The sequence below is a fragment of the Tursiops truncatus genome, chromosome 11 (genome assembly GCF_011762595.2).
Source record: "Tursiops truncatus isolate mTurTru1 chromosome 11, mTurTru1.mat.Y, whole genome shotgun sequence".
NCBI lineage: Eukaryota > Metazoa > Chordata > Mammalia > Artiodactyla > Delphinidae > Tursiops > Tursiops truncatus.
In genome coordinates this window covers 26,251,689-26,266,883 of record NC_047044.1, presented here as the reverse complement: position 1 = coordinate 26,266,883, position 15,195 = coordinate 26,251,689, and the positions used below count along the sequence as shown (strand labels likewise).

Here is a 15,195-nt window from a genome sequence, read left to right as displayed (position 1 = left end):
TGGAGTCAGTCTTTCACAAACAGAATATCTCATCCCGCCTTAGCCAAGGCTAACTGTGATGTCACGGTTCTTAGCTAATCTAAATAGCTACAGTTATTAAGCACCTACTGTATACGTGGGAGGACACTATCCCATTTGGTCCTTGTGGATGGATAATCAACAGTCCACAGTCATTACTCTGTCTGTGTCGTGGGATGAGGGAAAACGGAGTCCTCCAGCCAAGGATAGTGGTGTTAGAACATTCCAGATACCCGGGCAGAGATGACGTCCAATTCTCTGAGTTAAGCACTTCTGAGATGCTCAAATATTTAATAAAAAGAAGAGGCGTGGTCAGCCGATTTTAAGTTTGAACAATTTTGGTTTTATTTTAAAGCAAGATGTGTGGTGTGGGTTTATTTTTTTTTACATCTAAAGGTCACCGACTTTTCTTTTTTTCTGCTCATGGTCACGAGGTATCCTTACCTAAACAGTGATCTATTGTTCTGATTCTTAGGCCCACAGAGGTTTTTTTTCTCAGCTTCATTTTAACAGGACAGTTCCTCATCTTCCCCGACTGTATGAAAAGTATATTTTTAACAGGAAAAAAAAAAGTCTCCAATGGGTTTTCTAAAAATCTTCTTAAGCTGAGTTCACTATGGAATACTGTATGCAAATAAGCCACGTTCTCTTAGGTTATGACATCTTTTCCTTGAGCAGAGATCACGACATTGGCGAAATCCTTGCCAGCATGTCTTTTCCTCCCAGCGTAACTTCAACAAAGAAATGTAGACGGCACTTTAAAGGCTTCAGAAATCAATTTAGTCCATGAATCCATTTAGTGTAGATGTTAATGAAACTTGGTGGGTTTAAAAATAATGAATATTTAATAAGACATAAATTGAAAGACATAAACACTGTCGGCAGTAATATAATGAGGTTAATAAGTCTTAGCCTCCCCCTTCCTACCTCTCCCCTCTCCAAACGGGGCAGTTTTAGGAGTTGCGGTGATGCTTACAGAAGTTTGCTGGCTCTCCTATTGGTTGAAGCGTAGATGTGCCTTCGCCAACCTTAGTACAGTTGGGAACCAAACTCTGGCAGATAAAGTATGCTATCGCACTGTGTTCAGTAGCTGCAGAAGGCAACGACTCTTTCTAGCTCCTATCTTCCAGAGATTTGTGTAACAAACTCGGTTTCCTGTCGTTGAAAGCAGGAAGCAGCAGGAAGCACTTCATGCCTTTAAACAAGGAAGAAAAAGACATTTTGGTCGACACACTGTCTGCTCTGGATTTAAAGAGGGACTTTATTTAATGATCAGGAGTGAGCATGTGATTCCATGTGCTCAGAACCTCAGACCGTTTAAATGCCTTCAGGTTGAGAGTTAGGCTTTCCATTTCTTCTTCAAGAACATCAGCACCGGGTCCAGCCCTTGTGCTTGGTTCCTCTTTAGCCCTGCGGCTCTGTCTTACCTACCATCCATGACTCTGTCTTTCCCTCTTTGCCCTCTGAATGACCTACCCTGTCTTTGGGCTAACACACTGCACTCTTCTTATAAATCCAGAGTCCCTCCTCTCTGCCATCACACCCAATAGGATGGTCTGTCTCATATCTCTGGAAGTGGCTTGTTTAACCTCACAGAAGCCAAACCCTTGTTAAAATAAATTTCAGCATGATCCTGCAAACAGCCATGTATAAGACTGTCTCCCTCCCACTTCAGCGGTGGGCTCTTTTTTGGCAATAAAGGGGAACTCAGTTTCATATATCAGCTGGGGGAGTGTTAAATGGATGGCTAGCTCACTGCTGGCAATCAGTACATGTTAATACACAGTAAACAAATGGCTTTCCATGGGTTGGGCAAGCGTGGTGATTCTGCCGATAAAGGGGATAAAAGGTTGTTCCTGGGGATCTTGTCTAAGAAAATGTATTTGGGGCTCCAGTAAGGATCCTTCCCAGGTGGGCATGAGTGACATTTTATCATCATGAGAATTATCACTGTTAAAAATTATCTTTTTTTTATTTGTGCGTTTGTGTGCATGTTCAGAATGAGAAGGATCAACCTGAAAGAGTCCAGCCAATCGCGTCATCTACCTTGATCCATTCCGACCTGACGTCCGTTTATGGCACCGTGGTAATGAACAGGACTGTTTTATTCTTGGGGACTGGAAATGGCCAGTTACTTAAGGTTAGTTTTCTGTGCCTTCTTCCATGTCGATTTTAGTATTGATCCATTTTGTGCTTTTGTATTTTGTATTTTTTATTGCTTCTGGGTTATACACAAGACCATACCAACTGCTTTGTGAACTGCTCGGAGACACCTCCCCTCACGGAAATGGCCTGAAAGAAATTTCTGGAAATCTATTTGTAATAACCTCCTACTCATGTATGGAAGTGACAGACCCCTTGATTCCTGGGAACTTGCCAAGACGGTTCCCTTCCTTACTCACAGGCTGCCTGGGTGAGGCACATGGGGACCTGGCCCTTACTGCATCCAGGCTCACCCTCCTAAGACTTTTAACTTTTCAGTTCTATCTCCTTTATAATGGAAATGTACAAAGCACCTGATTTCTCACAACTTCAAAGAGGTAAAAGATTATAGGGCTAAAAAGAAGAAATAAACAGATGTTCCTTCTCCCCAGCCCACCTGCCGCCCGCGGAGGGGGTGGTTCATTTTCTAACCTTCCTACCCACACCCACCACAGAGAGGTTAGAAATCTCAAACCCTCTGAGGCTCCCCTCGCCTTTTATCTCTGAGAACTGTTTATTTCCACTGTGCGGATACACCACTGGCCGAGCTGAGATTTTTTATTCACTGGGGGAAAGGTGCAGGGGGAAGGAGAAGAAAATAAACTCAGAGATAACACATGACTCGTCTGAAATTATATAGCAGTTATCAATTTCTTCAGCAAGCGTTTACGGAGCACCTTCTGTGACCTCCACCAGCATTCGTGGTTGAGAATTGCACTGTTTCTTTCACCCTGGGCGGATTCTCCTTTGCCTTTCTATAGCCAGTCAATTTACTGTCAGCTCGGATTCTAAACTGAATATTAACAGATTTGTTTTCTCAACTGATCTCCCACTGATAACTAGCTGTGTGACTTGAGGTAAATCTCTTAACCTCTCTGAGCCTCCATTTCCTCATCTGTAAAATGAGATTGTACTAGATGACCTAGGAAACCGCTTCCTCTTCTGATCGTCTCTAATTAGCCAAACCTGCTTGCTTGCTTGCTTTCTCCCAATGTGCCTTGTGTGCTGCTCCCACACCTTCGCTCACACTGTACCCCTTTCCTGGATTGCTCTCTCTTTTTCTCTGCTTTACTGAATCCTGCATATCTATGCTTTGGCTCAACTCAAACTCCGCCTCCTCTCTGAGGACTGGGAAGCCTGGAGTGATCACGTTTCTCCCTCATCTCCTGAAATACTCATTGTCTGTGTCATTCTTTTGGCTCATTACAAATGTCTTGCTTTGATGCCTAACCTTTGCACTTGTGTTTGTCTTGCCTTCCCAGCTTGATTTTGAGCTTCTGGAGAAGGGGGCCGGGAATTCCCACAGCCTGATACAGTGCTGAGTGCCTGGTAGATAGATACTTGATTTAATCTGTTTTCTTTGGAGGAAACCCAGTAACATATGGGAGGGGGTTTGTTTGTATACACATGCTTTTAAAATATACGTTGATCATCTTTCCTTTTGTATTAGCTTTATTTCCTGGGGGAAGGTAAATACCCACCAGTCCTTGTATACAAGTTGCTCAGGGCCGTGAGGCAATGTCTGGACCTACACCAAGCTGGTCAGACTCATTGGACCCGTTCGCCTGGCGGAAGAAGTTTCCATCAATCCTTACTGGGTCTCCTTGCCAGTTATCTCTTCAGATTTGGGATATTTTTGACGAGTGTTTTGACAAGAACACTGTTTCCCCAAAGCAGAGCCAACCAAACTGTTAGATGGTAAATTGGAGGTGAAGGAACACTGGCTATAAATAGTTTCCCATGGGACGGCCTGGTTTCGCCTGTCCTGTTTGTTCACCCCAGCAGTTCGTGTGCAGCTGGCCGGTGTTTAGCGATGCTGTGCTACCAAGGGGTGGAACTGAGCTGCAGCTTCAAGGCTGCTGAGGAAGAGATGGCTGACCCAAGTCTCACTTTCCTCGGCATCTGTACGGGCTACCCTTTCCAAAGCCACATCTGTGGCTGTGTTCTTAGGGTTCCAGTAACAAGGGCAGGTTGGTTTTCTGTTTGTTTTGTGACTGCTAACATTTATACAGTGCTCATCACTCTCCCTGTTCTCATTCAGTCCCCTCCACCACTCAGTGAGGTAGACACACTGTTCTCATTTTACAGATAAGGGAACCGGGGCCCAGAGAAGCTGCACCATTTGTCCAAGGTCACCCGTAGCAGAGCAGGGGTTTGAACCAGGAAGCGCTTCAGAGACCACACTGTTATGTCTCAGGCTACACTGACTCGGTAGCTTCTGCCCCAGGCACGGGCAACCACTCTGTGAGAGTCCTCTGGGGGGAGTGGGAAGCATGTTGCTAGGGAGTCACATGGCGGTGGGAGTGGAGCGGGTTCAGGGTTCTTAGAAGCTCAGGGAAGAATCCCAGCTTGAGAAGAAGGCAGACTGTCTGGCTGAGGGAATACCTCACTGGTATGATAACTTCTTGGGAGTCAAACCCCACCCCCAGCTTCCCTCAGGAAGGTTCTACCCCTCAGGAGGAGGTTGGGAGGGGAGAGTGTGAGCTGACTGGGCCCTGCCAGGCTCCCGAGGACAGCCCAGCCATTCCCAAGACTCCCCTATGTATCCTGCGTACAGATGCTTGGGAGCAGCCCCTGAAATCACCCAGAGTCCTGAAGCCCCAGGATTGTGTAGACGATTTGGAAGGCACAGAGGATCTCCAGATCCCTGTATTCAAACACTTCAAGCTTGTCCCTTGCCAGACTCGTCACCAGAACTGTTAGAAAAGACGAACATTGATAGACACAAGCTTGGCTTCTTCAGCCACAGAGTGGAGGTACTAATGAGCAGAGAAAAACAAAGGCCAACCCAAGGCAGCCTGCAGGAGCAGGAGAAGAAGGGGCTTGGATCACCCACAGCCTGACTCTTCAGTTTCCCTGGTGATCAAGAGTTGACGGCCTTTCGACAGACGCCAGGCACTGTACTATATGCCTGGTTGGAGGAGAGGCAGGAAATAGCATTTGGGGGCCAGTTGCTCTTTTTGACCAACACATACACGGACCCTCTGATTTCCTAAATCTCTGAAAACCTCACAGAGTTTTCATAGAGTTTGGTGCAATTTTAAATATCATATTACTGAAATGATTTTTTTCTTATTGTAAAAGTAATGCATGCTCTTGGAGAAAGTTGCAGAGTAGCGGGGTATGAGGGGAAAGCAAAGAAAAAATACCCCTAGTTTTCTTATGTAGAGGCAGCTGCTGTCAGCATTTTAGATTCTTTTTTTTACATAGTTGAGGTCAGACTCTATTCAGTTTTGCATCCTTTTTTTCTTCAGTTAATGAGGGAGAATGCTTATATTAAAAAGTTACGGCAAACTGTAAAGTCTTTTAAAATATCATATATATCATATATGAGATATATATATCATATATCATATATATCATATCATATCATATTCTATTATATGGAAACATTATTTTGAGCTTAAGCCGAGATATTGAATCACTTTTAAAGTGACTTTAAAGACATGCACTCTTCCGAGTCATAGTCATCTGGCACTACCTCTGAAGGTAAGATTTTATTGATGATGAGCGGAAAAATTAAAGGTTTCACAATATGCTAATACCTTTACTGCCCTCTTCTACTTTTATTTCTAAATCCCTTTGTAAGGTTTTAGAAAGCCTGAAGGAATTTGGAACTGAAAGCGTCCTTTGCGAATATCTCATCTGCCCCCTTATTGTCGACTTGCCATCCTAGTGGTTGTGAGACAGATGATGTCCAGTCACTTTTTCCTCTGGATATTTCCTCATTTTACTTCCTTTCTGAGCATGATTGCATGCTATAATTTTTCAGTCGTCAGCATCCTCACTGAGATCAGCTGAAAAAGTAGAGCCACACTGAACTCCGTTTTTGGGAATTCACATCCCACGTGTTGTGTGGCCAGGATTCTTGTAAACACGTGCTCTTTCTCCAGCTTGTGGTACAGACTACGGTGCAGTTTGGATTCCTTTGAGCTGACTCTGTTGCATGTAGAAAATGGTCCTTATTTCAAGGGCAGAATTGAATATTTTGAACTTTTCCAGGTGGTAAAATAAGTAATGAAATTTGAAATAACTTCACCCATGCCCATTAACCTTCCTTGTAAGCAAAGAAGAAAAGAAGGCAGTAGGCGAGGAATAATAACAGCTAACATTTCTGAGCTCTTACTATGTGCTGGGCATTAGAACCAGTGTCTGCATGGGTTCACTAGTTCAATACTATTAGCGTTCCCACTTTATAAATGAAAAAACCCGAGGCTCTGAGAGGTTAGGTAACTTGCTCAAGGTGATTTGAGTGGAAGCAACCAGTCTCCCAAACAAACTGCACTGATAATTCAGATGTGTTCTCTAGAGCTTGGGAGAGTTTGTGGAACTGGTTTTTATTTTGTATTTTCTAACGTTGGAATATCTGGGTTAACATCAAGATGCAAGTATTTGAGGTTTCTTGAGAAGGTTCTATGGCTTCTGTGGTTTTAGGGACAGCTTGCTGACAACCCAGCTGAGTGCAGACTTCTGTGTTAGAGGAAGGCAGAGCCCTCTCCGCTTGGGGCTACAAGTAGCTCCTGGGAGCCTCTCAACCCCCTTAGGAACCCCTGCTTTTCCCCAGTGGACTCCTTTAGAGCAATGGTAGGAAATCTGTGTTCAAGTTGATTTTTAGAATGGCTCCAGCAACAGGAGGCTAGGGTTGGTTTTCTCCAACATCCTTAGGCCTAAAGCAGGGTTCAGGATTCAGGAAGCCGTATCATGCCCTTTCCCCATATCCAGCAGAGAAGCACCACGCCCACGCTGAGTCCGGACTGGCTACCTATGTAGCTCTCCAAACTCTGCTCCTACTAGTGGATGTCATTTATCCAAACCATGGAGTGAGATTCAGCCCATTTCCAGAAAGTTCTTCCTGCCTCCAAAGTGTGTAACCTTTTAAGAGTCTGCCTTTGACGCTGGTTTTTAAAGTTTTCGAGTGAAAAATAAGAGAAAACAAAAACAGGTCTTTTCTAAAGCCAAGCTCTATTTATACTCCCACAGAATGTTCAAATAAGGAAGAGGAGGCCATGAGAAGCCCAGGACAGGACCTGGGGTTGGAAGTGGGGGGGGCATGGACGCTGAGCTGAGGGAACAGACCAAAAAGTAAAGGTGGTGGGAACTGTCAGAACTTGAAAGTGGGCTCCGTGGTTGGCTGTTGAGAAAGTCACGTTCAAGTTTACCCCCATCTCATTCCTTCCAGTGTGTGAGTGTGCAGGGACTCCCCGATTCGGAACAAATTCGCCCGTGTAATCCACAAATCTAGAACTCATGGTTCAGGCTGTATGCTTCTCTCACTACTTACATCAAAATCAGTAGATTGCAAACCAGAGAGTAATTTGCTTTAATCTTTATATTTCATTTTTATTATTACTCTTACTTACTGAAGCACAGTAAATGCTATTGGATAATTATCTTGCTTTCCTCGTGTGTGTGTGTGTGTGTGTGTGTGTGTGTGTGTGTGTGTGTGTGTGTGTGTGTGTGTGGTTTAAGTCTCCTTTGCAGCATTTCTTAGAAACTGTTGATGGAAAAAAAAAAATAAGTGAGAATTTTTGGTTTACCCTTTACCTGGTCAGCCTCACAGAGTGAGGTATAAGAAAAGAAATTTGGTGTAAAATATTTTAGCATTTTGAACACCCATGGCTTTCCCATGTCATGTTAATAGTAAAGAAAAAAAAAGAAATAGTCTTTTGTTTAATTTTTCTCCCCCTCATTTTCCTCACCAGGCTGTCTTTTCCGTGGACGGTGTTGTACTTGTAATGCAGCTAATTGTATGGTGTGGAAGTCTCACACACCATACATTTCAGGACTGTAGCTGGGAGGGTTGTTGTTGGTTTTTTTGTTTTGTTTGTTGGTTGGTTTTTTAGTATGCAGTGAAAATCCCAAGGCTAGTTAATCGCCTGCCATGAGGCTTCAGGAAGATGTCAACAGAAACAATATGTTGACACTCACTGAAGTTCTCCATTGGGGAAAATTTGTTTTCCACATGGGCTGCAGCTGGAAAAATCTGAAGAGCCCTATAAAATCTTGAACGCTACTAGAGTATGTTTTTTCATTTAATAAATATTTATTGGGCACCTTTTATGTGCCAGGCACTGTTCTGGGTGCCAAGGATATAAAAGTGAACAAAACCAACAGTGCCCCTGCTCTCATGGTGGGAAGAAAAAGACAGAAAACAACTAAATGGATTAACCAGTAATGAAGTCATTTCTCATGGTGATAAGTGCTGTGGAGAAAACAGAGTGATGTGTAGAGAGGGACCGTGGGGTACGGTAGAAAGGTGACCAGGGAAGGCTTCTCAGAGGAGGTGACATTTGAGATGGATGAAGGGGTATGTAAGAATATACATGGCAGAGGCTCAGGTTGACTTCAGATTAGATCCATATTAAGGTTGTATGCTGGAAGCAATAGATGAAAATCCACATCATGCCTGAGGAGTGTGTGTGTATTGAATGCATTTTCTCTTATGCAAAATTCAACCCATTTTGGGTTTCTGTGACTCACCGTTACTTCCTGAATCGCTTCACTTATCGTATTCTTTTCCGAGGCAGCCCAGCTCCAGTCTTGCTGGCTTTCTTTTCTGTGTTGATGTTGATGTGACTTTTGCAGTTAGAAGATCTAAGTGTTCCACCGATGCCCCTGTGCTGGGCTGGGCTCTGTGGGTTGGGGGGTGGGGTTGGAGGTGATATTAACAGAAATCCAGAGGAGGAGGAGATCCTTCCTGTAGTCATCTGAGACGAGGGCCGTGCTGAAGCAGAGACCCCAGTCCCTCTGTGCAGCACGTTGCTTTAGTAAAATTAAAGATGTGATGAAAATGGAAACTTCCTTGGGGGTACAGAGATCCTTCTCTGCATAATCTAGAGAAAAGGAAAACCATTGGACCCACTTATCCTCAAACACTTTTAAAATTTAAACTGCATGTATTTATTTTTAAAGACAATACATTAACAGTGTTCAAAACTCAAAAGAACCAAGAAGGTCACCCATTCTTGACTTCTGGGGCAACCAGTGATAATGGTTTAGAGATATTTTATATATGTCTGCGAGCAAAAGGGGGAAGATAGTCTTTCTCCCCTTTTATTAAACATATATGTTATATATGTGTATATACATGTATATATACATATTTAATATAGCATGGTAAACATAACATATAATACATAAAGAGCTTTCTGATTCTTTTCATTGCTAAATAGTATTCCATTGCTTGCACCATAGTTTAGTTAACCAGGTCCCTATTGTTGGACATTTCAGTTGTTTCAGTCTTTTGCTAGAACACATGATGCTGCAATAAATACCTATTACATATATCATTATATATGTATGTATGAGGGAGTGTGGGATCTAAGGGTATGTGCTTTATAATGTTGAGAGAGAACGCCAAATTACCTTCCAGAAAAGTCTCACTCCCACCACAATGAAGCATACCCCTTTAAACCCAGCACCTGCAGTTATCAGGACAAGCTTCACTGCTGGCCTCTCGAGGTAGCTTGTTCAGGAAACTGGTTGGCAAATCCTGGTACATGTACACTTTGGTAATTTAAAGAGAAAAAAAAGCAAGCAAGAAAGGCTTCCCTGCCATAAGTCCAAGTTCTAGAGAGAATACTGATGCTTCATCTCTAAGGTATCAAGTAAATAAATCTGTATTGACCCAAATAAGATCTTTCTAGCCCCTTACCCATCTGTATCCACCATGCTCCAAAAATAAATAAAATAAAATAAGCTCTAATAACAACTGCAGTGCAGCTCCTAACTCACTTAAAATGGATGAGTGGTGGTGTTTTGTATATTGTTTTTATTTACTTCTAAATTTTAAAGCAAATCCCAGACACTGTGTCATTTCACCCCCTACATATTCCATTATGCATCTCTAAAAAACTATGATCATTTCTTTAAATCACCATAATCATAAAGCTGTGATTGCAAGTAACAAAATCATCAGTAATTCTTCAGAATTATCTAATATCAAGTCCATGTAACTAAATTTTCCTGATTGACTCAAGAATGTCTTTTTAAAATTGTTTGGTCCAAATTGGTATCTGAACAAGGTCCTCAAATGACACTGAGGTTGTTCTGTTTCTCTTAATCTGAGTGACCTCCTCCTATCCTGTGATTCACCTCTGTTGACTTTTTGAGGAAAGGAAGTCTGTTGTCCTGTGGCATGTCTCCCACCGTGGATTTGGCTGTTCGCTTTCTTGTGGCGCCGTTTAGCTCGTTCCTCTGCCCCTTCTGTCTCCTGATGCTAAATGGAGGTTAGCACTAAGGCTTGATCAGATTCGGCTTCAGCTTTGTTGGCAAGAATGCTTCATAGGTGTTTCTGCCAGATGATGGTTTTAACGTGATGAATTCATCAGGAGAGATCTGGGCAGCAGCCTTCTCCTGAGCCTCACTTGAGAATGTTTCTATCGATCTTTAAATCTGGCTTCCTATCTCTCCCCCTCTATACAAGCACTTTCCAAGAACCTGATCAGCTGTTTGAATCTGAGCTGATTAATAAAGAATGTGAATTAGAGATGGGAAGACAGGAGCCTGGCAAGTCCACACTTGGTCAGTGCCTGCCTGATGTCTCCCTGGACTCATAGGTTTCTGTAGGCCAGGGTCTCTAATAGAACTTTCCATGATGATGGAAATGTTCTGTATCCGCACATACAATATGATAGCCACTAGCCATATGTGGCTAGTGATTACTTGAAATGTGGCTAGTGTGACTAAGGAAGTGAATTTTTAAGTTAATTTAAATTTAAATAGCCATGTGTGGCTAACGGCTACCATATTGGATGGTGCAGCTGTAGAGTCATTTATAAATGACTTGAGGCACAGACCTTTCCACCTCCCTTTGGACCTAAACGCTGCTTTTCCTTTTGAAAAAAGTCATACTTAATCTATTTAGTTACATTGATTTTACAGAGCTGCCACTGAACTTAGTGGTTCATGGGCTCCTAGTGAGCTACTAGTTGCACCAAATCCACCTGGGTTTGACTCAGAGCAGATGATGGAGGGAAGTCACCATCGCAGGACAAAGCCAGACTCAGGCCACATCCTGAGCGCGTGCGGGATGCTCTCCCTGAGCCAAATTAATTTTTTTTTTTTTTTTTTTTTTGCGGTATGCGGGCCTCTCAGTGTTGTGGCATCTCCCGTTGCGGAGCACAGGCTCCGGACGCGCAGGCTCAGCGGCCATGGCTCACGGGCCCAGCCGCTCCACGGCATGTGGGATCTTCCCGGACCGGGGCACGAACCCGTGTCCCCTGCATTGGCAGGGGGACTCTCAACCACTGCGCCACCTGGGAAGCCCTAATTTTTGATTAAATAGCAAAAATGTGCTTGCCATCAGGATGTGTGGTACAGGCATGTTATTGCTCAGTAGATGTGTGAAAGTAGACTTTGCAAAGAATCCCAGGTGCCAGTTTTTTCTTTTCAAATCATATGCCCAATGTAACTGATGTCCACAGTGGTAGAGATATGAATATAGATATCATATCTGGATGTTTTCAAACTGACAAAATGTTGAACATCTTCACTTTCAAAAGCATTGTATTGTCTGGGGCAGAGGGGTAGGTACCAAGATGATTAAGACATGGTCCCTACCCAAGAGGTGCTTGTAATCTAGTAATAGGTTATTATCCATTGAGTATTGTTGATGTGCTAAGCATTATTTGTAATTCTCATTTGATCCTACAACACTGTTTATAAGGAAGGCATTGTTAGTTCCATTTTAGAGGTGAGGAAATTGAGTCCCAGGGAGGTTAAGTAAGTTGCTAGCTCAGAGGAGCACATCTACTTGAAGGGTAGAGCCAGGATGCAAATCTGAGACCAAGCTACCATTATATTTCTCCAGGATTAGGGTAATCATCTTCCGAGGAGTCTTCCTATCCATGCTTCAAACCCCACCTTCTCACCGTGTGTTTCCTCTGCTCAAAGCCCTGCAGTGGCTCCGCATCTCTCACCTAGAGTAAGAGGCAAAATCTTTACACAGGCCAACAAGAACCTATATGATCCCCCCTGTTACCTCGCTGTCCACTCCTCTCTACCTCACTTGTTCTGCTCAGGCCATACTGGGCTGCTCTCACTTAGGGCTTTTGCACCAGTGGGTCACTCTTCTAAGAGTATGCTTTATCCACATATATCTAAATGACTCACTCCAGCATCTCCTGTTAGTCTCTAAATAAAACGTCACCTTCTAATGAAACGTAATGCTGAACACACATTTTCCATCTTTTTACCCCACTTAATTTTGACCTATATCACCTGCTAACGTATTTTTTTTTTATATTGGAGTATAGTTGATTTACAGTGTTGTGTTAGTTTCTGGTGTACAGCAAAGAGATTCAGTTGTACATGTATGTAATCTATTCTTTTTCAGATTCTTTTCCATTATAGGTTATTACAGGATATTGAATATAGTTCCCTGTGCTATACTGTTGGTCCTGCTAATGTGTTTTTTGTTTTTTGGCTGCGTTGGGTCTTTGTTGCTGCGCACAGGCTTTCTGTAGTCGTGGCGAGCGGGGGCTACTCTTCGTTGCAGTGTGCGGGCTTCTCATTGCATTGCGGTGCCTGCTGACATATTTTATAATTTACTGATTTGTTGTTAATTGTCTATCATTACACTCCCCCCACCCCAGCATGCACATGAATGTAAGTTCTATAGGGCAGGATTTCCCCACCATTTGTTCACTGCATTTTTGCAAACACCTACAATGTGGCAGATACATATAGTGGATGTTCAAGAGATGTTTATTGACTAAAGATGAGTGAAACTCAGGTATGTCCAACTTCAAAGCCACACTTACTTGTATTTTATATATAAATATGTACCTACTCGTTTAGGTCTGTTAAGTTGTCCTGGTTACTTGAAAACACAGAACTGTGTAGACCCATAGAGGAGAATCAGAGTAACCCATGCGGGTACCTGTCAGGCTGCCTGCCTTTAGTTTTAAGATCACTTGGCATAGCACTAATGAAGCTGTCACTTGTGGCTTCTCATAAGGCCAGTTTTGGACAAAGAGCTTCCACATATGAGGATACTGCCTCAGCGCCGAAGAGTGGCTTTGTGTGTGTGTGTCCGTGCACCATGACTTTGTCCCCTACAAAAGCAGAAACCCAAGCTTGTTATCACCAGCCTTGTTGAAGGCTGAGATATGAGCCGATGATTAAGGAACGTGGTACCTTAGCCAGTGTATGTAGTGCAGAAGAAAGGATGTAATCTTAGGATTAAGCCATAAGTTTTGCCACCCTGAAATTCAGATTATTTAATAGAAGTCATATTTCTCTTTTTTAAAAAATAGGTTATTCTTGGTGAGAATTTGACTTCTAATTGTCCGGAGGTTATCTATGAAATCAAAGAAGAAACACCTGTTTTCTACAAACTCGTTCCTCATCCTAAGAAGAATATCTACATCTATCTAACAGCTGGAAAAGAGGTAGGCAGAAATACTAGTTACTCTTTCTGTCTTATGAATACAAATTGTTTAATTGGTGTCATTATCGAGTGGTGAAGCTTTTCCTTTGAGCTACTGAGTTTAAACACTGCTGCAGGCTTCAAGAAGACGCGCAGTGGTTCACAGACATGGAATTAAAAACCTTACTGTCAGTAAGTAAGCAAGAATTATTACCTATGTAGACAATTTTATTATTGGCTATATTTACAATGCAAAGTTTTCAGAGAAAGGTATGCTTGCAAATGGCAGTGTAATCAGCGAGGTAACTGAATTTACACATTGATCGTGTGGGCATTGAATGGCTAGATGCATTTATGAATATACCCGATGGGATTGGCTTTGGAATTCGGGGTTAATATCAGGCCATAGTCTCATACACATTCATGAACCGGGAAATATGTGGCACTCACCCTCCCTCTCTTAATTTATCTGGCTGTTTTAGTTTTGCTTCTTGCTTCAGCTTACTGAAATAAAAAGGAAACCTTTTTACATTTTATTCATTTTTACAAAGTGCTTTCACCAAGGGAAGGAGGAGGGAAACTAATTGTTACTGAGTCCCTACTGATGCTGTGCTAGTTACTCTTCCAAAGAGGGTCTCTCTAGATGCATAGAATTGTACACACACACACACACACACACACACACACACACACACCGCAAAGTATAATAAACAATGTTAATGAAATCTGTCAATAATCTTGTGAGATAAAAATTACCCTTGTTTTATATATGAAGAACTAGGACTAAGAGAGGTTAAATATCTTCTCAAGGATATAGATAGAGCCTTGTCAGGGCCAGGACTTAAATTCTACCTGATGTTAAAGCCCATGATAAATAGGATCAAACCCCAAATTTGTGAAAACCGAACAGGCAATTCTGGCATGGTTGTTTTGACCCATGACCATTTGAACATACAAGTGCAAAGAAGATAAGTGAGACTTACATAATTACATAATGGATATAACAGATGCCCTCGGCCCACCCTCATTTTCCATTCTTTTCCTCAGTCATCCTATGGAGAAGAGCAATGACATCCATCTCCATGTGCTGGCCATGTCGCAGCACTTTTTCGCTTCTGACACTCCTAAAAAGGCTGTATTGCCTTTTGCATGTTGAAATGCCAGTTATTCAAAATGACCGCATTGAGATGGCCAGTGGATCTCATATACCTTTGTTCTTCACCATACAGAACCTTTTTGACGAGCTTGCTTCAACATTTAAACACTGTCTATTATATTTCTTCCCCAGGGTTCTCGTATTTGAAAGAATTTTGTCTACTCAACAAACTGCACTTATTAAGTAACAATTCCCATTCTCAGGCGTTATTTATCAAGGGCATCTCAAAACGGCCACTCAGAGCGCTGACTGTGCTACCACACGGAGCTGATAAAATTCCAGCTCAAAGCAAAGACACTTGCAGCCTTGCCTGGTCTGTGCATGTTTTTCCAATCCGCTTTTTGAAACATTGCAAATAGCTCATAAATCCTTTCCCAGACCCCAAACCTGTAGGCTGAGAACCACAGTGAGAACCACCAGTAGTTGATAGGTCCTCACTTTCTGAAGG

The 15,195-nt window shown here is 42.6% G+C and overlaps 1 protein-coding gene across 1 annotated transcript in view; it reads left to right on the top strand.

The window, feature by feature from the left end:
• The window catches only part of PLXNC1 (plexin C1), a 141,996-nt gene that overhangs the window by 16,911 nt on the left and 109,890 nt on the right, over positions 1–15,195 (top strand). Inside the window, exons 2-3 of the mRNA XM_019952201.3 lie at positions 2,018–2,158; positions 13,479–13,613. Coding sequence (XP_019807760.1) covers positions 2,018–2,158; positions 13,479–13,613 — 276 coding nt within the window. The remainder of the gene's footprint in view (positions 1–2,017; positions 2,159–13,478; positions 13,614–15,195) is intronic.